The 24,310-nt window shown below is 47.0% G+C and overlaps 2 protein-coding genes across 2 annotated transcripts; one reads left to right on the top strand and one right to left on the bottom strand.

Moving 5' to 3' along the window:
- The first annotated feature begins 12,671 nt into the window (after nt 1-12,671).
- CSTL1 (cystatin like 1) lies at nt 12,672-16,861 on the top strand. The gene is made up of 3 exons (XM_053573731.1): nt 12,672-12,890; nt 15,679-15,789; nt 16,778-16,861. Exons 1-3 carry the CDS (start codon nt 12,672-12,674, stop codon nt 16,859-16,861), a joined length of 414 nt encoding a protein of 137 aa, XP_053429706.1.
- A 3,957-nt stretch (nt 16,862-20,818) lies between these two features.
- Nucleotides 20,819-24,087, bottom strand: CST11 (cystatin 11). Its single transcript, XM_053573730.1, has 3 exons — nt 23,860-24,087; nt 22,978-23,082; nt 20,819-20,902 (listed from the first exon to the last, which is right to left on the bottom strand). Exons 1-3 carry the CDS (start codon nt 24,085-24,087, stop codon nt 20,819-20,821), a joined length of 417 nt encoding a protein of 138 aa, XP_053429705.1.
- Between the last annotated feature and the right edge of the window lie 223 nt (nt 24,088-24,310).

Genomic DNA, 24,310 nt, shown 5'->3' with positions numbered 1-24,310 from the left:
CACAGACCTGCAACAGCCCATACTCTGTCCACACCTCTTGAGAAAATGCCCAAGAATCTGGAGTCCATGGGGGACAGGCTTCCAGACCTCAGAGTGAGAGTGGAGGGGAGTATTGGGAGTTCAGAATTTCGGGTAGAAAACATATGCACTTTTATACAGTTTTATGCCTGGTGGGAGAGTGCCATGGCACATTCCTCTAGGGCACATTCCTCTACATTACTCCATGGTAAGTCCTCTCTAGGGAAGGAGTTCTGGTTGTTATAGGGTCTCTCCCGTGGGATAAAATATGAAGGGATTTGAACTGTGCTTGCTTGTTTGTACAGAGTATACTGTGAGCCGTTCTCATGGGGGAGGGGACTCCTGTCTGCTTGGCTATGGATTTTGTGCCTATTATTTGTTTCCTTTGGGTTGCAGCTCGCCTCAGCTGTGTTGATGTGCATTCTTCAACTTTTTCCCTTGGCTCAGCTCCAAACCATTGGCTTACTTATTAAACTTCTGTCCTTTATCTCTCCTTCTGGATGGGAGCCTCTGTGGAGAGCTGGCTCCAGTCAGCCATCTTGCCTCCACGCCCCCTCCCTTAGTGTTCATTAAAGTGACCACATATTGTGGTATTTTTACTCTGAGATTTTGCCCTAGAGTCAGCCTATCGTCTTCTTGCACAAAGAGAGCTGTAGTGGCTACAGCCTGCAAGCATGGTGGCCATCCTTTTGCCACTTTATCTAACTGCTTAGAGAGGTAAGCTACATATCTTGGCCAGGACTTAACCAGCTGGGTTACACACCCACAGTCATCTTTCCTCTCTCCAAGACATACACAGTGAAGGGCTTGGCCAAGGCTGGTAGCCCCAAAGCAGGTGCAGTCATCAGTCTTATCTTTAGCTGGGAGAAGCCACGTTCTTGTTCTTCTTTCTATTTCTAAGGGATCTCCCTCCTCTCCTTTAGTTGTCTCATACAAGGGTTTGGCCAAGGCAGCAAAGTTGGGAATCCAAAGGTGGCAGAAGCCCTGCCATGCCTAAGAATCCCCGAACTTGCATTTGAAGGTGCACAGTCCTCTACACCCTTGTAAGGTGAATCAGTCTCATTTGTGCTCCTTGAGGTACGAGGCCCTGAGAAGGAACATTTCCAGTACTTGGGTTAAATTTGAGTTTGGGGGGGATATTCTCCCCCAGTTCACAGAAGCAGCTTTGCTGTAAAATGCAAGCAGTTATCTCTTAAAGGAAAGAATGTGCTGGAGGGCCCCGCCAAGTTGCAGCTGGGGACAGATCATCTGCCTGGGGCAGTGGGCCATTGCACTTTGTTCCCTACCTATTTACATAATAACTTTCAGTAAGTCATATAGGGAAGTGGGAAAACAGAACAGACAACCCAGCACCTTTGTGCTTTATCTCCTTTGTTGTTTATCTCCAAACAGGACATTCTTTTTAGTTTGGAAAGGTGCGTACGTACTTTGCTGCATTAATGTTGATAAGGAATCCTTATGACAGTTTTGTTAGCCTTTGTCTTCTTTATTCTTGGATTATTTGTATCTAATGAGTTTGGATATATAAGAAAGTGAATAAAGACGGGTTATTGCTGATGTGCCTGAGTGAGCACCAGCCTTCCCTTTTAAAATCATTCATTTTGTCTGCAGTGCTGCCTCTGCGTCATTGACCAAGTAGCCCAGTGGACAGCAACATGCTTTCTGCTCTTGGAGGTGGGGAGGCGATTAATGATCTGCCTCCATTCCATGCCTAGATTTCTCTCCCCCTGCTGGATAGTAAATCCTAGATAACGTACCTGTCACTGGCAAATCTGGGCCTTTTGTTTAGACGCTTTATAGCCACATACCTCTAGATACTGTAAAAGATAGTCCGTGCGTTGGTTGCAGCCCTCTGGGGTAGGGTGCCATAAGAGGAGGTCATCAAAATGCTGAAGTAGTATACACCCTAATTCCTCAGCTGGAAATTTCTGGAGATCACGTGTAGCAACCTATGTAACAAAATATGTAGCAACTTATGAAACAGGATATGTAGCAACCTATGCAGCAAGACATGTAGGAATCAGGACAGCAGGCTTGCAGAGCAAAGTGGAAGTTTTTTGAAACATACAAGCAATCACTAGAGGTTAATGAACAGACCTTGGAAGTTCAATGCTGATCAGCTATGGAATTCCAGTATGGGGGTCAGGTTCGGGGAGAGGAGCTTGTTCTTAGGAAATAGCAGCTGCAGAGGTTGCTTGGGGCCTTTTCCCCAACATGCATGGGAAGGCCCACTTCCTACAAGCTCTGAGGTTACAATCCATTGTCCAGCCTGCTTCCTTGGTGACGGCACCAACCTTCTGGAATAGTCAACAGGATAGCAGACGTGGACTAAAGGGGAATATCACTCTGAGTAAGTGTAACCTTCAGCAATATGACAGGAGGGAGTTATGGGGAAGGAAAAGGGACTCCTTGTCCAGATTGAACAAGGGACAACATAGCCTTTGGCCACCATGGGTACCTCTCCTATGAGAGGACATGTGTAAGAACAAAGGAAAAAGGTTGCAAGCTGTTTCTGAGAAGACAGAGCAGGGAAGGAGGAGCCTGCATCCTGAACGAGGCAGACCAGTGGAACCTGCTGGCCTGTCCCTGTGAGCAGCTCAGGATGGACACATGGACACTCAGACTTCCACACACAGGAAACTAGACTGAGAAATGGCCCACCAAGGCAGGGCTGGAGCCATTGGAAAACACCAGCTCCAAGAGAGGCAGGTTCAGAAAAGGACCGATGTGGGAAGAAAGTGACTGTGTCTATGTCCACAGGAGGGGAGGGCACACCAGGCAGAGAGCTGGTATTGACAGTTTCCCGCATCTCTTTTGCTTCACTGAAATGAATCAAAGATCCTCATCCAAATTGAAGAGGAGGGGATTTGATGCCATCTCTCAAAGGGAGGGCCTTCAAGCATTTGATGACATTCTAAAAATCACCAAAGGGATGGAGTCAGTCCTCATCCTGGTCTGTTCCAGGTGCACGGACGGGCCAAGAAGAAATTCACACCTCTCGTGGCCCTGCTGCCCTGAGGGCACCACCTCTTCAGTTGCCTCCTCCAGTGACAGCTCAGCCTTGGCTCTGCCTGCCGTGGCACAAGTGGCTCAGTCATCCAGACTTCAGCAGGCAGGGAAGAAAGGGCTCCGTGCCAGCAGGCTCTTCATCAAAATCGTTCAAGGAATGCATTGATGAAAATAAAGTTCCTCCAGTTCTGCGGAAGAGGTTGTGCAATTTTAAAGGCAGAATTAAATTGTTCTATTTATGGTGGTTCTTTTCCTTTTCCTCATGGACTTGCAAAACCCAAGAGCATTTAAAGACAAGTTCAGAGGGATAACTAGATAAGTGTCTTTTATTAACTTTTTATAACTTTTTGAAACAACATCAGTTTAGATATGTGTGTGTGACGTCAACAGTGGGTGACGGCTCGCATTGTGTCAAAATTGTTACAAATTTTCTTAAATGTAGCTTTGTTAATCTTATTAACATTTTCTTTAAAAATTATTCTATAAAGATTGCAAGAGGGACTTTACCTAACAATTGCAATCAGTGTAACCTGGCTTATTGTACCCTCAATGAATCCCCAACAATTAAAAAAAAAAAAAAATTATTCTATAAAATTTAGACCAAAAAATTAGAAAAGGTTAAGTTAAATATACACAAGTATCTGTTGGGGAAACAATAAAGTAATGGTAAATTAAGTCAAAATAAATGTTTATTAAAATATATATATTATTGTCATTACTTATTTTTTTCATTGGTTGATGTGAAAATCTACAAACAAGTTTTGAAATTAACTTTGTGCCTTTAAATATGGCAAATGGGCATAGAACAAAGATGACAACATTTATTTATGTAAAACACATATTCTAAGACCTTTCTCATCTATGTTTAATATAAGTCTTCTCAAAGTTATGGTTCTGAGCTGCAGATACAATTACTTAAAGGAAAAAATGGTTTATTTCCCACATATTCTTTGAATTCTTTCCATACTAGTATCTAATGTTACCTGCAAAGAACTTTTAGGAAAAAAAAATTCACTTATAAGTCCACCTATTTAATGAAACTGTTTTCTCATATGAGTGTTTTCCTTTCTCACTTTTATCCATCAGACTTAAAAATATGTAGATATTCTTAGGATTCATGTTTATCATTTGTATTTTTTATTTATGAAACATGTTTTCTGTATTGTGTCTTTATAATTGATTGTTAATGGCCAATAAAGATTTTATGTAACCCTTGTGTTGAGTTGCATCTCTTTTCCAGTTGCTGGAAATACTTAGGTCTGTCCCAAAAGTGAGAATGTTTTCCCATAACCAGACTGCATTGTTCCAGGCTTGGCTAGGGTGTGGTGTTAGCATCTCCTCATAATCGGGTGGGAAGAACACAGTCTCCACAAACCTGCTTTACACGGTATTAACTGACTCAGAAAATATAGTCGGTCTTCATTACCCATGGATTCCACATTTGCACATTTACCTAGTTGCTAAAATTTACTTGTAGTCCTAACATCACTACTTTGGTGTTTTTGTGGTCATTCATGGACACTTTCAGAGTGGCCAAAAATGCGTGAGTGGTCTGATACATGTGCTTCCCACCAAGGTCAAACACAGTGACAACTGCCTTTTCCTTCTAACTCACACTGTTGTGTCCTTTCTTCATGCTTTTGAGTGCCTCATGTTTGCATTTTTTGCTTTGTTGTTGTTGTTGTTGTAGAGCTGGCATTTTAAAATGGCCTCCAGGAAAAGTGCTGAGTGCCGCTGGGTGCTCCTGAGCACACTGTGGGCCTGTGGGAGATAGGTGTGCGAGGTGAGCTCCATTCAGACATGGCTACGCGGTTAGCCACAGTTTGATGTTGTTGAACCAAGAATATATATATTAAAGAAGATATCTTTAAACAGAAACATGCATAAAATGAGGTTATGTCTTGATCAATTGACAAAAATGTTGTAACCAGAGACTCAGAGGAATAAAACCCTGTGTTTCTCCTGCGCGCAAAAGAGAATATACATTCTTTCTGTGTTTGCAGGTACTTTATAGAGAATGCCTACTGCAAATATGAGAATCAACTGCACATTGGGAGGGTATCTGGGTAAGGAAAATGAAATAAATCCCCATCATAGGATCTTTTTTTATCCCTAAGAGAAATGATGAAAATGTAAAAACTAGCAACTCATGCAGAGAATTAAGAGCAACTCATGCAGAGAATTAAGACAGGGAAACATTTTTGTGCTAGATAATTTCTGCTTGCCTCTCTGTTGCACTATCTTTCTTTGATGGTGAATTTTATGTGTCAACTTGTCTGGGCTACCTGACTAGATGTCCAGATACCTGGCTAGATATTATTTCTGGATGGATCTGTGAGGATGTTTCTGGAAAAGGTTATCACTTGAATCAGGGACTGAGGAAAGCAGATGGCCCTTCCTAAAGTGGGTTGGCAGCCTCCAGTCCAGTCCGCTGGGGGCCTGCACCATGTCCAGGTGGAAGAGGGTTGGATTAACTCTGACTGGGCTGAACTGTGACTTCCATCTTCTTCCCTCAGTGCTCCTGGTAATCAGGCCTCCAGACTCAGACTCGGACCAGAAGCTGCAGCATCAGCTCTCTGGCGCTCAGGCTTTCCAGCTACGCCTCGGCTTTCCTGGGTTTCCAGCATGCAGATGGCAGATTGTGGACTTCTCAGATTCCATGAGCCAATCCCTCTTAATAAATCTCTTCATAAATACAGAGGTGCCAAAAGATGTATACACATTTTAAGAAAGGAAAAAACTGTATTAAAATTGTAATACTCAGTATATATTGATAACAAAAGATAAATGAATCACATCGAGCACCTCTTGTAATTGCAGAATTCAAATGTGACTTGAGTATTACAAATTTAATACTGGTTTTTCCTTTCTTAAAATGTGTATACAAAAACATGTGTACACATTTTTTACACCCTCTGTACAAATATGAATGTATGTACACATACACACACACATACACACACACACACATTTCCTGCATGTTCTGTTTTTCTGGAGAACTCTGACAAACACGCCTTCTCCATGCTGCTCTCTGCCCTAGAATACTGGCCAGTATGGATGCCATCCACGAGGCTCCTGAGCCCTTCAACTTCTGACTGTGTTTGGCCAACAAAGTACCCAGGCAAAGGTCGGAGACGGAGGGTGAGTGAGAGTCCACTTTCCTGTCCCCTCCAGCTGACAGTCCCTGACTCCTTCTAGATTGTTCTTCTCATTCTTCAGGCTTAAGACAACTAGCATGGCTGCTGAGCCCTGTGGCTCCCTTGCACCTGCACCATCATACACAACCCTATCAATAAACCACGTGAACCCCCCTGTTCTGAGTGTGCTCGTGCTGACTGCAGAGTCCCTGACTGGCCTGCTCCCCAGTTTGTTGTCTGAGGTCAGTACAACCTTGAGACACAAATCAGAACAGACGCTGTGAGGAAGAACAGTCACAGGCCAGCCACTGTTTTATACATGTGTACACTCACAAACACATGTATAAAAATTCTGAACAAAACATTAAAAAATATACCATGCACAGAATCTGGATGGATTATGGACATAAATGAGAAATGCTAAACACTGAAACTTTGGGAATAAAAGGAAAGTAGCTTTATGACCTTGATTTCATACATAAGACATCAAAAACACAAGCCACAAGAGAGAAAATCAGCACATTCCTCCATTAAGCTTAAGAATTCTTCTCACCAACATGCCATAAATAAAATGAAAAGACAAGTCACAAACCAGAAAAAGATGTTGCAATACATATACTCAAAAAGACTTTATTAAGGAGAAAGAAATTCTATATATCAATGGAGGCAAAACAAACTAACAAAAAAACCCAGAAAAATGGGCAAAGGACTTGAAGACTTAAAGATTTCGGCAAACTCTTGGCCCTCTTCGGCTTTTGCTAAGTGCTTCAGTGGGACAGTCACAGAAAGAAAGACAGGAGCAGAAACAGGAGCACCGCAGCCTGCGCAATCGGCCTGAGGATCCAAAGTCTATGTAACTGAAGCACTGGTTAGGGGCTCTGTAAAAAACTCCTCCAGAAAGAAAACCAAAGGCTAGAAGAGGAGGATGACTTGCCAACGTGCCCCTCTAACCGGGAAATGATCTGCCAGCAAGACAGCGTCCTTGTTCCTCTCACACCCCCAAGTGGAAGTCTTACAACAGGGAGATGCCAGGCCTCTGACAACCAGCGTCCCAGGGCTTGTGAGGCTCGGGTTTCTCGCTGTGGAAGAGACTGCAGGCTGAGCTCCGGGAGCGATGCCAGCTCTGGGCCATCTGCAGCATCTCCTGGTCACAGCTGACCTTCTGTGCGCCCGATGCTGGCCCGCTCCTGAGGCCAGAGGGCCTTTCCAGTCAAGGTCAGCCCCGTCCTTCTATGGATGCCCCAGGGAGCGTGGGCCCCTCTCCTGCGGCGGGCCGGCTGTCAGACGCTTGCACGCAGACTGCCCTGTGCTCCTGACAGGCCATCTCGGAGGGGTGCCCGGCCGCAAGGGCGTCTCACACAGGTCTGCCTCCCGCCCAGGTTCTGTCCAGGACAGCAGCCAGCCTAGAACAGAATTATTTAGAAGACAAAAAAGAGCTTTGCAAATAATGCTACGTTAAAAAAAAAAAAAAAAAGCGGAGAGAAGAAACCTACCGCGATCAGCTGTGTTGTTTGTAAGTGCTTATTTGTTCCTCCAGACTGAGAAGATTCCGGATACCAGATGCACGTCCGTGGGGACAGTCCCTCCGCCACCCTCTCCCAGCACCGCTGCGTTTCCCAGCCCGGGAACTCCCGGGGCTGCGGCCCCTCCGCGCAGGTGCACAGCCCGACCTCCTGCGCGGTAACACGCACGCCCCTTCCTTGTTTCCCGCTTATTTTCTCCCGGGGGCTGGACCAACAAAGAAATCCCAATCTGGTTTTCCACAGTCAAAATCAGGAAGTTGTGTTGCTCCATAGAGGGCCCCCAGGGTCCACACCCAGTCACCAACTCAGCACCCGGCCCCGGGTCTCTTCCCACCCCTAATAGTGGCCTGTTACCACGGTCAACTCAGGAGACAGGAGGCCAGATTTGTGAAGCTCTTGAGAAAGAAACTTGCTCTTTACCTACGGAACAATTCTCAGAGACTGACTTCTTCCGGGTGGCAACAGGTGATGAGGGGCGGGGCACGCGCAGGTGGGAGGGGCTCCGGCCCAGGCCAGCCTGCTCTGCTTCAGAGCCCCAGGCATCAGCTGTGCGACAGTGTGGGCGGGAGCTACCTTCACCCACCCACCGACCCACGCATCCACCTGTCCATCTACCCGTCCGTCCCCTCCTTTTCACACCCCCATGCATCCTCCTATCCAACCACCCACCCATCCTTCCATCCTCCCTTCCTCTCCCATCCAACAATCCATCCGTTCAAACCATTTTATTGAAGTATATCAATATACAATAAATTGCACACATTTAAAATGCACAGCTGGATGCGTTTTGCATGTGTATTCATGCACCCGTGGCCTCGTCACCCCAATGGTCTCCACAATGAACGTATCTATCACCTAAAGCAGTCCTTCCTGCTCCTCCATATTCCATGGACATAGCAGGCCTCCTATTTCCTGTTATTCCAAGATAGAACCAGGGCTCATATTTCACCCTTCTTTTATCAACAAGAACAGCACTCTCATTTTTCAGAATTTCCACGAACATATCCACCAATCCTAACTTGCCCTTATTCTGTGGAAACATTCAGGCTCCTATTTACCTTTTATTCCTTGGCAATACCCAGGCAACATAGGTCGCAACTTCCCCTTATTCTGTAGACATAACCAGGGCCATGGATTAATCTAGAGCCTTGATTTCTGTTATTTCATGGACATCACAAGGTTCCCTGTTTTCCCCTTTCCATGGGACTGTCTAGAGACCCTACTTTACCCTAGTCCATGGACATGACCAGTAGCTCTGTCTCCCCCTATTAAATGGATATAATCAGCCTCCCTTTATCTGCATTCCATAGACTCAAGCGGGCTCCAATTTTTGCCTTTGGTCTCTGCACGTGAAGGGTACCCTGCTTCCCTTTCACAACTTGACGTGATCAGAGCTTTTGTTTATTTATTTTTGTCATTTCCTTACTTGTCAGGGTCCCAGTTTTCTTCTTATTGCCAGACTTCTAGGGCTTCCGTTTCATGTTATTCCATAGAAACACTCAGACCTCATATTTCCCTATTCCATGGACATTATCAGTCTTAAAATTTTCCTCTTCCAGTGTATATGTAGCCAGGTACTTTATCCCCACCCCCCTGCTCATATATGCAGCTAGGATTTTGCTCATGATAGGCATGACCAGGGCCCCTGCAAGCAAGCACCTTGTCACATGGGCACAGACAGGACCCCTTCCTTCCAGTCACACCCAGGCCCCAATTTCCCTATATCCTGTGGATAAAAGAGGCATCTATTATTATGCCCTATTTTTATGACATGAACAGGACCTATTTCCCCCCTTTCCAAGGACAAAGCCAAGCCCCTTAATTTATTTTTATTCCATGGCCATTAGTAGACCCCTGCGTTCATTTCATTCTCTGAACACCGCCAGTCTTCATGTTTCCTGCCATGGCCACATCAAGAGCCCTATTTTCCTGTCATTACATGAATATAAACAGGTCCTTCTTTTCTCCTTGTTCCATGGACATGACCAGGCACTATATTTTCTCTTCGTTGTGTGGAAATAATCAAGCTTAATATTCTCTCCTTTGCCTGGGAGGAGGCACAATATCAAGCTCAGTACTTTCCTCTTACTTCATGGATGTAGCTAGGCCTCTTGTTTTCACTGTATTACATGGATATGCCCAATGTTCCCTTTACTCCTGGACACGCCAAGGCTCCTTATCCTCCCCTTATTTTATGGAGCTGAAATTGTGTCCTATTTTCCCCTAACCCATGGCTATCACCAGGCCAGTGATTTCTTCTTTATCCTGTGGTTTTCCCTTGCACACGTACTGTGGACCTTACTAGAATCCTGCTTCCTTCTTATGCTATGTCTGTGTAAGGAGATAGAAGGCTGGTGGTGTCCTCTGGCTTGTGGCAGCAGAACTCATCTCTGCCTGCACTGTTGCCACTTAAGGTGGAGATGGGAGTTCTCCTGCCACAAAACAGAGAATGCTGGAAGGACCTAGTGTGCCCTTCTTATCTCGTTCTGTGATGTACCCTTTTCTTCTGTGGGCATTACCAGTGACACTGTCCTTTTCATGGACATAATCAACTCCTATATGTCTTTTCTTTTCTTTTTTTTTTTTTTGCAGGTTTTAGCTGGGGCTGGGTTTGAACCCACCACCTCTGGTATATGGGGCCAGTGGCCTATTCCTTTAAGCCACAGGCGCTGCTCCCCCCCCCTTTTTTTTTGAGACAGAGTTTTACTCTGCCACCCTGGGTAGAGTGCCATGATGTCAGAGCTTACAGCAACCGCAGACTCCTGGGTTCAAGAGACTCTCCTGCCTCAGCCTCCTGAGTAGCTGGGACTATAGGTGCCCCCCACAGTGCCCAGCTACTTTTTCTATTTTTAGTAGAGACGAGGTTTTGTTCTTGCTCAGGCTAGTCTCAAACACCTGAGCTCAAATGGTCCACCTGCCTCAGGCATGAGCCACCGCGCCCAGCCAACTCCCGTATTTCTTCAGCAGAATTTTTTTTATGCTTTTACCCCCATGTTCATGGGTTTTCTAGTCTGACCACCAAACATTACTTTTCTTCTCTAAGGCCCTCTGTCTGCCGGGTGTATCCCAGATTTCCAGGGCAGGCTGAGACCGTGCAGGTCTGAGCAACCTGACGCTGTTACTCAGAACACTTAGGTAAGAGATACCTGAAAAGAAACACCTTGGTAATAAGGGAATGGGGAAGGGAGTGGTCTCTCGTTAAAAAGCATGAGAGCACACGAGCATGTGCATCACTGCCTGGTGGTCTCCACACCTGTGGTGTAAATAGCCATGGGATCACTTGTATAAATAGCCATGGGAGAAGTTAGTCGGGGCTTCTACTAAGACTGACTGCTGGACCCTTGAGGCGCTCTGGCACCTCTGACCCGACTGAGACAACTGGCTCCTCCTGATGGGAAGCTGTACCTGACTGAGACAATGGGCTTCCCAGTACCTATGGGGAGCCATACCCTGAGCAAGCTTGTACAGTGGTCCATGTCCTGGCCTCATGGGCCAGGCCAGTGACCTAGCGTCCTGGCTCTGACACGCTTACTTATGTATTTTTTTTTTTTTTGCAGTTTTTGGCTAGGGCTGGGTTTGAACCTGCCACCTCTGACATATGGGGCCGGCACCCTGCTCCTTTGAGCCACAGGCACCGCCCTGCTTATGTATTTTACAATGACACATTGCAGCTCAGACTATGGGGATTCATAGTGGCCACCACCACAAGCCCTGATAAGGCAGGCTCTGAGATCAGGGGAGAATGTTGTGACAGGTCCTAGGTTGCCGATGGAGCCTGGCCTGAGTCCTGGGGCAGGAGGTGAAGAGAATGAAGCTGAGGGAGACTAAGTAACTGTCCCAGAGTCACCAGCAAAGGACATAACCCCAGGACAGCTGGTTTCCACAGCCATAGCAGGCCACTTCTCACAGACTAGTGTTTTATTTATTTTGTTTTGGATATTTTAATCTTTATTTTGAAATAATTTCAGACTTACAAAAAGGTTGTGAAAATAGCAAAAAGTGTTCTCATATATCCTCCATCCCCCTCCCCCAAATGTTAACGTCACAATACAATGCCGAAAACTTGGGAAGTTAACATCTGTACAATACTATTAACTATTCTACGGATTTTATTTTCATTTAATTAACTTTCTGATTAATATTATTTTTTCTGGCAGGATCCCATGCTGGTTCTCACCTTACAAATGTTTTAAATATAGGGCACTCTCAGGGACTTCTGTGTGCAGATGACACCTCACTCTCAGGGGTCTGCAGGATGAATTTCTGAATAAGGCCCACAGCTCCCTCCTCCCTCATGGGGAGGCTGGGATTACCTCACAAAGCCCACCATGGGGTCACAACAAGATAGCAAAAGCTAGTGCAGGGCCTTCAGGTGCAGCAGGATCCAGCAAGTGGGCACAGTGGTGAGTGTGTAGTAGGTGAGTAAAGAGAACCTGGCCCTACAGGAAACACAGGGAACAGTCGATGGCCTGGTAAGACACCTGGAACCCAAGGTAGGTAAGTAGAGTGTACCATCCCTTGTTCCTCATTACAGAATGCTCAGATTTCAGTTCAAATATCACCTTCTTCTCCTTCCCACAGATGGACCCCCTCTGTCCATGACTCCAGCCCTCACTGCAGAGCACTGACCCAGCTGTTCTGGGGGCTTCCTTCCCTCCCTGCTAGGTGTGAAGGGAGGAAGAGACACCTTGCTCATGAGAAATTCCTCTTGCCTGGATCCTCTACATTCAACGGGGTCAGAATGGCTAGAAAACAAACTGAGTAAAGAGCAGGCTGGGCGGCCCCTAGAGGGGTTTCCCTGGCTGGTCTTTGGTCAAGGTTCTGAAGGACTAAGTTCAGGTCTCAGTCTCTGTTAAACGTAGGCGAGCTGTCTCCTGGGAAAGCCTGTGTTCACAAGAGCCTCTGTGGAAGAGCAAGTGAGCGGCTGCCTGGCCACCCCAGCCTGGAAGGCACAGCGGGGCAGGAGGCTCCTGAGGCTGCAGAGATGGGGGTCCGGTGCTGGAGAAGCCTCCTGGTGCTCCTGGTTGCCCTGGTCCTGGAGGTCAAGTTGTATAAATTCCAAAGGTGGGAGGGCTTCAAGGAGGTACCCATGAGCAAGGAGAACATGGACCCCACGCTTGACTTCTTTATTCAATCCTACAACAATGCCAGCAACGACACCTACTTGTTCCGTGTCCAGAAGCTTGTCCGCAGCCAGACGCAGGTTTGTGCCTTTCCCCGGGCAGGATGCCCCCATTCTTGCGCATCTGAGCACATGGGGCTTCCATGTGGCTCCCCAGAAAAACCAATCAATGGGCGGAGCAGATTCATGGGGAATAGGTGCATTTTAGAGCTGTTCGGGTCCCAGAGTTTCCTAACCCATACTTTCACAGAGAAAGACGTCGGCTGAGGTTCTCAGCTACTCTTGCTGGAAAGAACTGCCTTTCATTCTGATGCTGAGGCTACCAGAATGACAGCACACAGGGGCAACTTAGTCTTCTCTAGAGGTCTCATTTGGCGAAATGTGAACACTCTCTGTGGGTTGCCCCCACCAACACTATTGTTTCAATGTCCATGGTTGTAAAACCTAAGGCTGGATTCTCACGTTCTACAAAAACTCAAAATTACACAGAGGGGTTCTGTTGTTTTGGATGGGGTGGTCCTGGGACGAGTGAAGTATAGACTTCAACCAGATCACCTCCCCTTTTGTTTTACATAGAAAATTTCTCTGAAATATGTCAATTGAAGGATGACAGAGGAAAGAAAAATTGTTTGACAGCCACTTTTATTGATCCAACCTCCTTCCCTCAGACAGTAAGTTATACAGTTATCCCTCTGTGTCTGGGGGAAACTGGTTCCAGGACCCCGCATTCCAAATCCACAGACATGGATACCCTAAATCATCCCTGGTGCAATATAAACGCTATATGGGTAGTTGTTCGTAGGGAATAATGACAAGATCAGAAGACTGGTCATGCTCAGTGCAGACACGACCATCCCTTTTTTTCCTGAATGTTTTTGATCTACTGTTGGTTGGATTCACAATGTGAAACCTGCAGATTCCAAGGGCCGAATGTGTATGTTAAGGCAGAGGAAATACCATGTCTTACATGTGGTTCTACTGGCTGGATTTGGGAACAAATAGTTAGCTAGGGCAAGAGGTCCCTAAGCAGAGAAAAGGAAACAGGCAAATGAGGAGGGCACATTGGGGAGTGCACATGGGCAGCGTCTGACACACAGGCTACCTGGCAGAACCTGGGCGCCCCGAGGCCCTGGGCTCAGTAAGGCACTTTCACTGCAAGACAGCAGTGTGGCTCATCTGACTTGCCTTGGCTGTGTTTCCCAGGGGCAAATCTGATACTCCAAGGAGGCCTGACTTTTGAAGTCAACCCATTATCATTAATGGTTAGCTGTTAAAGAATAGTTTATAAGCTAACTCTCACTATCATTCATGTTGATTAATGGACAGAGCCAGCCTGTTCCTTGTCAGCTGAGGTGTTTTGGCAGGGGTCTCTGGGTACCCCCATGCCCAGACATAATCGTGTCTGTGCAAACACCTCACAGAGGGATACAGGAGGTGGGGCTGGGAGCTTCCTGTGCCTGGGCTGTTAGTCCAGTGACATCTAGACCAGCAGTGAGTCAGAATAGGAGGGAGATGCTTAGCCTCACTGACCTCTGGTATCATGTATAAAAATACTTGCTGTTACTATGACTCTTGGGGTTTGGCAATCAAGTCTAATAATGAATAAGAAAGTACATCGCAAACCGGGATGTTAGTTTAAATCTATGACCAATGTGTTAGTTTTTCATGCTGGCAGCAGGGTCAGGGTCCCAGGACTGCCCTCAGGCCTGGTTTCCCTGCCGTCCTGCCCTAAAGTTTTCTAAGAGCATTGTCCTCCAAGGAGCGGCCTGAGCATTCCTGCCTCTGATACCACTGCACAGAGGACCAAGCCATCTCATGTGGCTCCACTGCTGACATCTGGGCAAAGCAGCAGGCCCTTCCAGGAGCTTCTCACTTCACCAGGGTGGATTCTCTAGTCCACACATTTATGTGGGGGAGTCCAGCCCAGCTCCTGACAGGGAGCAGTAATCTCCATACTACCTGTTAGAGTTTCCCAGGCTTCCACCTCCCAAACATGCACAGCCTCATACTTGATTAGGACCGAAGGAAGACAGGTCACAACCCCAGGAAAGGCCTGGCATGTGTCCTCTGTGGCTAATAGATCGACCAGGTCCCCTTCATTCTCATATGCCCTGGGAGAAAATCAGAATTATTTTTGCCATTGGCTAGATGAGGAAGTTGAGATTCAGGGAGGGGGAGGGACTCATCTCAGGGGACAGAGTCTCCCGTGGATACAGCCATATTCCCAACGTAATTCTCTGGTTTCTGGTCTGTTGCTCTCCTAACTCCATAGCTGCTTAACTCCATAGCTGCTTCCAAGTAATGTTTCTGCTATTTTGCTAAGACAGTACTAATTGCTAATTATTAAAATAATTATGTAAGTGAAGAAAGGGATGAAGGCTGATAAGTAACTTGCCCATGGCCACTGCATCAGTAAATGGGAATGCATGCCCCAAATCAATTTGATTCCCAAACCTAGGCTGTAGCTGCATTGCTAAACTATATTCCTGGAAGTTAGTCAGGAAGGAGGGCAGAGAGGGAGGAGACACCTGAGAGCCTGGGCTGACAAGGATGAGATGCTGGTGTCTGCACCATGAGGGCATGGCAGTGCTCCGTGGTGTTGGGCAACCCAGCATGGCAGCCCTCCCGGTCCTTAGGGTGGAGGAAGACAGGTGGGGAGCTGTCTGCAGCTGCTGCAGTGCAATCCTGAAAGTGGATGCGGGGAGCCAGTGCTCAGGGGCCTTGGGTGCCATCATGTCCTCTCCAGCCGGACAAGGAGGTGAACAAGGGCTGTGGCTCTGGGGACTTTACTCTCAGTGCCACCTTCTCGGGAGAGACCAGCCACTTGATGCTTGGAGCTGCAACTAACAGCACAATTGTTTCTTGGCAGCTGACGACAGGAGTGGAGTATATTGTCACTGTGAAGATTGGCCGGACAAAATGCAAGAAGAATGACACGAGCTCTTATTCCTGCCCCCTGCAGAGTGAGAAGCTGAGAAAGGTGTGTGGTGGTGCCGCCACGGTGGGGCTCCTGACCAGACCAGGGAGAGTGAGCACCATGGGAAGCACTAACTGGACAGGGGCAGTTTGTGCGTCCATGTGGCAGGGGCCAGCTCAGGCCCAGCCCCAGGGCTGCCTGACACCGCCCAGGGTACCTGAAGAGGGAGGGAGGCCTTTTACTTGGACAGTCCTGCCAGCCTGTGCTGGCACAGCCCTGACCAGGCTCCACCTCCTGGATGCCTCTCCCGCCCAGCTGGGATCTTCTGGGTGAAGGTAGAATTTCCTCTTCCTCAGGGTCATGGTTCTGGTCTTGGCTCTCACTCTCCAGGTCTCTGAGGATTGTCCAACTTTTTCCTTGTCCTTTTCTGTTCTTCCTGATCCCTTGATGGCACCCCCTGTGAGCTGGCACATGTAGGATTCCTCCCTGTGCCTAGGTATAGGTGTGGGGAGTAGGGGATGATGTTGCTGTCTCGCTAGGCCTTCATCCCAGGACCCTGCTACACAGAGAGCTCCAGGGGCACCTGCTGGGCAGGGAGATCCCAGGGTGTCCTTCTTTTTCTGGCTTCCCTCCCCCAGCCTTTGCGTGTGTCTGTGGGCAGCTCTGCCTATGTACACATGGTCAGTGAGCAGCAACGGTGATGGCCCCAGATTCCCAGAACAGGCCTGAGGAGCAGGAGCCTTTAAAAATATTTCACCAGAAGCGGCTTGGTGCCCCTAGCACAGTGGTTATGGTGCTGGCCACATACACCGAGGCTGGTAGATTCAAAACCAGCCCGGACCAGCTAAACAACAATGACAACTGCAATAAAAAAATAGCCAGGCATTGTGGCAGGTGCCTTTGAGGTCACTGCGAGCTGTGACACCGTGGCACTCTGCTGAGGGCACATAGTGAGACTGTCTCAAAAAAAAAAAACATATATATATATACACACACATACATATATATTTCAGAAGCTGATTGTCTCTTTTCTTTCTTCTTCCCTTTGCAGAATTTGATCTGTGAGTCTTGGATATACACTGTGCCCTGGATAAACTACTATGAGCTTTGGAACAATTCTTGCCAGGAGGACTGAGCCCTTGTGCAGGGACCCTCGATGGGCCTCTGATGGTGCCCTGAGTGCTGGCAGTTAAACGATTCTAAAGAAACTTGTCTCCCTCATTGGGGTCTTGCTAAACATAGGCGCACACACAATCACACAAATGCACACGCATTCTCTCCTCTTCACAGCTACACAACAGCAACATTCACACAACACCACCTTGCACACACACTCACATGCTCCCATTCATATGCACACACACTTTCACACCTTTGCACACTTACCCACCTACTCACACACTCACACTCATTTACATACGCCTTTAGTGGTCTTTTAAGAGCTCAGGCTATTTGGATAGAATGTTGAAGAACTTTGGGGAAACTTCATCATCCTTTGTGCCTCAGCCCAGCTCTGTCCACCTTCTCTGGATTCAGGCACATCCCTAACCTCTGGCCCAAGTGCAGGGGACCCTATTTCTTTTTCCAACATGCGTGACACTGTGACTCACACGTGTCTGTGTATGAAGTTCCCAGGCTCCGCTAGGAGGACTCACCAGGCTCAGGATGCAGACATGGCTGCAACTTATTGTGGTGAAAGGATGTAAAGAAACTCAGCAAAGGCAAAAGGCACACAAGTGAAGTGAAGTGCAGAGAAAACCAGGGGAGCTTCTGGAGTACCCTCCTGGTGCTGCCACGCAGGGCATGCTAATTCCCGACAGAGAGCTGTGAGGACACGTGTAACGAGTCAGCCTTGTTAGGACTCAGCACTCAGGGTCTCTACTGGGGGCTGGTCACGTAGGCAGGCTCTTTCTGGTACCTGCCAAAACGGCAGACTCCTTCCTGGTAGAGGACAGGTGTTCAGCACCAGCCTGTGACTGGCACCAGCAGAGCCACATTGAGCCCTCTTACTATACAGGGAAAGTTTTCCATCAGCATAGGGAGCTGTTTACCAACAAGTTCCCAAACTCCAGCCTATGCTGGTCTTGTGAATTCCTCCCTGTAATGCTGAGTCACTGAGCCTCCCATGTTCTTCCTGCTGGTGAAATGAGACCTGTGATCTCTCCCCTCCTGCGACCTGGGCATGGGCAGGGTCTGAGGGTGCCTCACGTGGACCCCGACTGGGCAGGCACACTGCGGCAACTTGAGAGTCTGTCACCAAGGGAGGGGTGTAAGCACACACGCAAGAGCCTGCCAGGAAGGCCTGAGAGAGGAGAGGAGGAAGCGAAAGCATCACGGTTGGTAGCTCTCCTGAAGGGGGGCAGGAAGCACCCCGTGCTGCAGATCGAAGGTTGCTGAGAACTGACTGGGCACCTGAGCCTTGTGTGTCCTTCTCCCTGGCTCATTGGTCCTCTTGACAACCCTACCAAATGGCATCTCTTGCCTCCAAAGGTGACCCCTGTCCAGATTCTAACATCCCTGCTTAGTTTCTTTCATTTAACATGTTGGTGGTGCTGTTGGCATTTTTGTGAAGAATTCCGCTGTGTAAATATCACAGTTCACTTATCCATGTACTGATAACGTACTTCGGGGTAGTTTTCAGCTTCTAAGAATAATATTCACAGTAAGTGTGCTCCTGTCTAATGGACAGGATGGGCATGGACGTATGCAGGTGTCTCTATGGGGTGTATGCCTAAGCACAAACTTGTTTGGTAATAGGATGTGTCCGTGTTCAGCCTTTAGCTATTTTTGCTCAAGACCTTTTAATATGTCTTGTGTTTTACTTCATTTGCCTTTCTAATATTACTTATTAATGAAAATCTTGTTCAAACTCTAAGTTCTTACTTTTTAATGTCATTTATTTATGTATTCTAATTGTTCAATTCCTGTCTTTCTTTTATGCAATCTCACACTGACACTTCTTGTAATGTTTTACCAAACTTTGTAGTGTAGCTTTGAATTACTAAAGGTGATCTCTCCCCAGCCCTCCACCCACCTGACTTTTATAATTGGCAAACGTGAAGGGTCAGCATGAGCCGTGTCTGTGGTGGGACTGGGCCCTGATTACCATAAAGAACAGCACAGCAGAGACCTCTGGGATGGACAAGTTCCAAGTCTTGACTGTGACACGTGTAACTAAACGGCATGCACATATGGGTGGCCACGCCCCTTTCCTGGCTCTGATAGTTTTCTATAATGATGTAAGATGTAAGTATTAGGGGGAATTAGATGAAGAATACAGGGGACTTCTCTGTTCTACCTTGGTAATTTCTGAATATAAACAATGCTGTCATTTTGAAGCCAAGAGGTGAACAGGCACAAACGTTCCACCTTCTCTTTTCTTTCTCCCAGAGGACAGTAACCCCTGCCTCAGGGCCACAATAGCCAAGATAGTAGAGAATGTTAAATGTTGACTAATACTTTGATCACCACTGCTGCCAGGATTCCTACTTATGGTTAAGGTTTGAGTATCTGCTGTGTGTTAGGCACTGTGTTAAGCATGTTTTATGCATTATCATCATTAATCTTCAGAACTACCTCAAGAAGAAGGTATTTTATTCTCAGTAAAAGATGAGGAAATTGTAGGTTAGCATTATCCCAGGCCTGTGGCAGAGGGGAATCCCGCCTGAGCCCTGCCTGAGACAGGGTCTTGAGCATATCCAGAACTTTGGTAAGGAGACTAAAACCAAAAAAATTTGTTTGTTCAAAGCTCCCAGCTATTTCAAACTGGTGGTGACTCGGTGTGGACACTGTGCATCTTGAGACTCCCAGGAACAGGGAGGGTCTCGACGGTGCTCTGACTGTATTCCCAGGTCTTCCCTTTCTGTGCACGCCAGCTCCACTTTCAAATGCCCACACTCGTGCCCGGTGCTCTGACTATATTCCCAGGTCTTCCCTTTCCGTGCACACCAGCTCCACGTCAAATGCCCACACTCGTGCCCATTTATCTGTGGCTTCTCTCTGCTACTTGCTCTGTCCTGGAGCCACCTAGGCCAGAGATACTAGGGAAGAGCCACCCTCAGCCAATAATAACTAGAACTTTTGAATAAATGCTCCATCTCCCTCTGCCCTCAGGTCATGAAGGCTGGGTGTGTGTGTGTGTGCTTTCTGTGGGGTCCCTAGAATTTGTCAGTGGTATTAAACCCCAGGTTTTTGCCTGAGCTCTTGGGGATAATATACCCCCCCAGGGGATGTGAGTGAGGGCAGACGTGACCCAGTGGGCTTCCTGACATCACCACGTGGAGGAGATGAGCCTGGCCACACTGTCTTAAATCCTGGGTCAAGCCATGGGGTAGAGACACTTAATCTCTACTGCTGACATGCTGTGCCTGGAAGAGACCCCTCTATAACTCCTGGCCTCTCCTCTCCTCAGTTGTTCCTCTCCTGCAGGAATCAATCTGGTCTATTTGGGAAGGATAAAGGGCATTGTTCCTGTCCTCCTTCCCACAGTGGGCACATATTTTCCTTTGTTCCTCCAGGAGAAGGATGGTGGTGGTCGGACCTGCTCTGATCCCATGTTGCTGGTGCGAGGGGGTGGAAGTCTAATTCTCGAGTTTGGAATTAGAAAGTGCACTTGCCCACAAGAGTAAGGCACATCTCTCAGCTTAGCTCTTGTCAGTGACAAAGACTCATCTTAATTCTTTGTATTATTTCTCCTTGTTTCTCGCTTTCAGCAAGGAGTGGGGTTGCCCTTTCCTGGGCCCCCAGACACGCTCTTACTCTATTTGCAAATATCTCATGGCTGTTCACTTACTCTGTAAATCTTCCTTCCTCCTTGTTCTCCTTCTCCTCATCTTCCCCATTTAAAAATCTGAAGACTCCTACACGCTCTGGGGATAGGGTTGCAGGAACTATTCAGGTCCCTTCATCTGAACTCCAAAACTGCTGTGGCCTACCAGACCTTCAGATGACATTATGATGAGCTGAAGAATTTGGAAAAATAATGAAAAGCAGACTCATGGTCCTGAGAGCCAAAGCTGGCGACATTTATTGTGTGCTGTGAGGCCGCTGCTCATTGCAGGACTCTCTAGACACAGGTATGTGCTCCAGGCATCTAGCCGTTGCTGCAGTTTTTGCTCCGGATTTTGTACTTTTCAAACAAGGGTACAGCAAACACTGAGAAGTTGCATATGATTTGCTAAAACAAATAAAATACTTCCCAAAATATTAAAAAATACACAAGGTGAAATTTGAAAAGGATATAAGACATGAGGATGAGAAAAATGACACCACCTCACCACCCCTCCAATCCAATTGATATTTATTTTTATTTCAGACACTTAGTAGTAATACTGCTAAGATCACTCCATAAAATGTCCTTCTGTTTGCAGCCAGATTTGCATAGTAGTAATAAAGTGGCTATCCTGCCCAAATTCACCAGGAGAACTACTAATTCCTTTTATTCCCCTCTTCATTTTTATTGGTTTTTTTGTTTGTTTGTTTTTTACTTCAAACCTTTTATTACCTGGACTCTGTTGGCTCCATCCATCCATCCATCTTTCAAACCAAACATTTATCCTTCCCTTTATCTACCCAGCTGTCCACTCATCTATTAATTCGTCCATCCATCTATCCTTCCACCCACCCATCCATGCATCTAGCCATCCATTCCTCCATCCATCTATCCTTCACCTGTCCACCCGTCCACCTACCCATCCATGTATCTGTGCATCTAGCCATCCATTCCTCCATCCATCTATCCTTCACCTGTCCACCTGTCCACCTACCCATCCATGCATCTGTGCATCTAGCCATCCATTCCTCCATCCATCTATCCTTCACCTGTCCACCCGTCCACCTACCCATCCATGCATCTGTGCATCTAGCCATCCATTCCTCCATCCATCTATCCTTCACCTGTCCACCCGTCCACCCACCCATCCATCTGTGAATCTACCTATCCATTCGTCCATCTATCCTTTCCTCTATTATTCTTTCCTTTCATTCCATCTGTCTCTGCTTCTTATCCTCCAACCTTCATCCATCAATCCATTTGTCCATTGCAGTATCTCTTTTTTTCTCTTTATTCTCTCCCAAATTTGCCTTTTTTATTTCCTTCTTCTTCCATAATGAAAAATCAATACTTTAAACATGCTTGGTGTGTTATTAATTATTTGTTAGTGTGATTTTGTTTTCCTGCTCTTCATTTGAAAGTCTTGGGCGGTAGGTGGGAGGCTTAAGCATTTGCATTTCCCTCAACTGGGATTCAGGATACCAACTACACCAATTCAATCTCTCAAGTCAAAAAATTCTTTTACTTTTACTTTACTATAATCTTTGATTACTCTTTTTGTAGATTTCATGGTTTTATCCAGGGAAAAACCAAAGAAATCTACCTTGCTAGATTTTGGAAGAATTATCTCTGGAGAACGTGAAGAGGAAGCCCATGGATGGACACATTTCTGTGCTGAGAAAACCCCAGCCATTGAAAGTATGTGACCATATAATTCATGAAGCAAACCAGGACATGTTATAAGCAACAGAGGATTCTGTTAATAATTATACTTCTTAATATAATTTTAGTTAGGCATAAATCAGAGCTATTCCAGGCAAGGTGGGCTATACGGTCATGGTAGTTTTAATTCATTTGGGGAAATTCAAGAGATTTGAAGGGCTTGTAGGACTTGTAACCTTCAAGGCCTCTCCATACGTGGGACTCACCCTGACAATGCATACTGCAGTTTGCTGACCCTTCAGGGGCCAGAGCTGCTTTTGGGGGGTAGAGGTAGTTGGAATATCACACACACACAGGTTAGACCCCCTTAAGTCACCCTCAGCAACAGCCAGATAATCTCTGATCCTGTTTTCGCATCTCCTCCTTCTCCTTGCCGAACACTGCTAGGTAAAAGGAACACTGCATGCCCCTGTTACTCTGATGTTCAGGTATTTAGCCAGTGCACCAGCAAGTCCCATGGCTACTAAACTAGTGTCAGTAATTGGCTGCTTACCTGGCCTGGAGTGTCTCCCAGCAGCCTGGCTAGCTCACCTCCCCTCAGGACCTCTCAGCCCTCTCATAGTCCTTCCCACAATGAAGGAGCAATATGATGGTGGCCACCTTCACAGCTCCTCTCTGAAAAAGGAGGTGTTACTGGCGTATTCTTTCCAAATGAGCTTGGATATGTACCCCCAAATTCTACTCTGTCTCATCCTAAAATCACAGAAAAACCCCACGGAAAAGTGAATTCTCCAAGATAAAGTGCTTTTATCCAGTACCTTGTGAAGCTCCCCTTCCTGGGGGACACAGTTCATGGTCTCTGACTTCCGGCAGGTGGTCCGCCACATTTCCACAGTAGCATGATACTCCAAGTGATCTGTTACCTATGGGCAGCAGGCGGCAAAGAAAGATGGCTTAATCTCTTCTCCCTGCCCTGTAGCTTCTGCCTAGCCCCCAGCAGAAGGTGAACTCCTTCTCCTCATCCTTTCTGAATCCATGGTTTATTCTGTCATTCAAAAAGAATTCACCAGAACCGACCAGAAACACCATCTTGCTGTGGGTAGAGCTACCCCCTGGATAACACAAATGATGCCAGTGATTCTGGGCGGGGATCTATAAACTTTCTCTAAGAAGGGATGGGGTCTCCAGCCTATGGCATGCTGATATTTTGAGGATGGTTTTGCTTATCTGTGGCGTCAGATATCCCAAAAGCATGCATGGAACTTTTATTTTGTTCGTCAGCTTTTGTTAGTGTTTGTGTATTTAACGTGTGGCCCAAGACAACTCTTATTCTTCCAATTTGTAGCAGAGGAAAAAAACAACTAGGCATCCCTGGATAGTAAACATTTTCCATTTTGTGGGCCATGTGATCCGTGTTGTAACTACTCAGTTCAGCCATTGCAGCCTGAAAACAGCCTGGGTGTCTGGGCCACAGTGACCTATTCACAGCAGGCCAGCAGATCTGGCCCTTGTGATGTAGTTTGCTGTCCTGGGTTTCATTTAAGTGCATCATTAATTCACTCGACTGAATTTATGTTTCCCTTAACATGTCCACTCCAAAATGACTGAGGCTGAAGGGGACTGAAGTGGGACCTTCCCCTGTGCAGCAGTGGGGCCCCTTGATGTGGGCGCATGGCGAGGGGAGAGACAGTCACACCAACCTGTGTCAGGATCTTAAGGACTCGGAAGATCCTGAAGTTGTACTCGTCGTTGCTTTCCTTGTTGTACTCGTTGACAATAAACTGCAAGGTGCTCTTGGCATTGCTTTCCTCTGCGGGCACCTCTCTGATACTGATGAAGGTTTTCTTCCTCGCTTGGTAGGTGAGGGCCACCAGAGTCACCAGGATGGCCAGCAGGGGCCGTGGGGCCTGCCAGGGCCTCGCCATCATCCCTCAGCTGGGGAGGAATAGGAAGAGCCCGCTGCTCGTGGCCCAGGACCCGTTGGATCACACTGAGGCTGTGCTCCCCTGGCCAGATTTCAGGCTGCCCTTCTCCTCCTCCCTCTTTATCTACATGTCTGGCAAGCTCACTCCCACCTTCTTGCATTCTTTCTATATGAGCTCATCTCTCTCTCTCCTACACACACACACTGACAGCCCTCCATTTCCTTCC

Source organism: Nycticebus coucang, chromosome 21 (genome assembly GCF_027406575.1).
Source record: "Nycticebus coucang isolate mNycCou1 chromosome 21, mNycCou1.pri, whole genome shotgun sequence".
Classification (NCBI taxonomy): Eukaryota; Metazoa; Chordata; class Mammalia; order Primates; family Lorisidae; genus Nycticebus; species Nycticebus coucang.
Note: the sequence above shows the minus strand (reverse complement) of the source record. Positions and strands in the feature narration are given on the sequence as shown.

Excerpts from the sequence above, each read along its gene's own strand:
- CSTL1 (XM_053573731.1), top strand. The coding sequence starts at position 12,672 with ATGGGGGTCCGGTGCTGGAGAAGCCTCCTGGTGCTCCTGGTTGCCCTG. Across the intron at positions 12,891-15,678 it reads TTGTCCGCAGCCAGACGCAG|CTGACGACAGGAGTGGAGTA; the intron begins GTTTGTGCCTTT and ends GTTTCTTGGCAG. Across the intron at positions 15,790-16,777 it reads AGAGTGAGAAGCTGAGAAAG|AATTTGATCTGTGAGTCTTG; the intron begins GTGTGTGGTGGT and ends TTCCCTTTGCAG.
- CST11 (XM_053573730.1), bottom strand. The coding sequence starts at position 24,087 with ATGATGGCGAGGCCCTGGCAGGCCCCACGGCCCCTGCTGGCCATCCTG. Across the intron at positions 23,083-23,859 it reads TCCTTAAGATCCTGACACAG|GTAACAGATCACTTGGAGTA; the intron begins GTTGGTGTGACT and ends TGCTGCCCATAG. Across the intron at positions 20,903-22,977 it reads AGGAAGGGGAGCTTCACAAG|CAAATCATATGCAACTTCTC; the intron begins GTACTGGATAAA and ends TATTTGTTTTAG.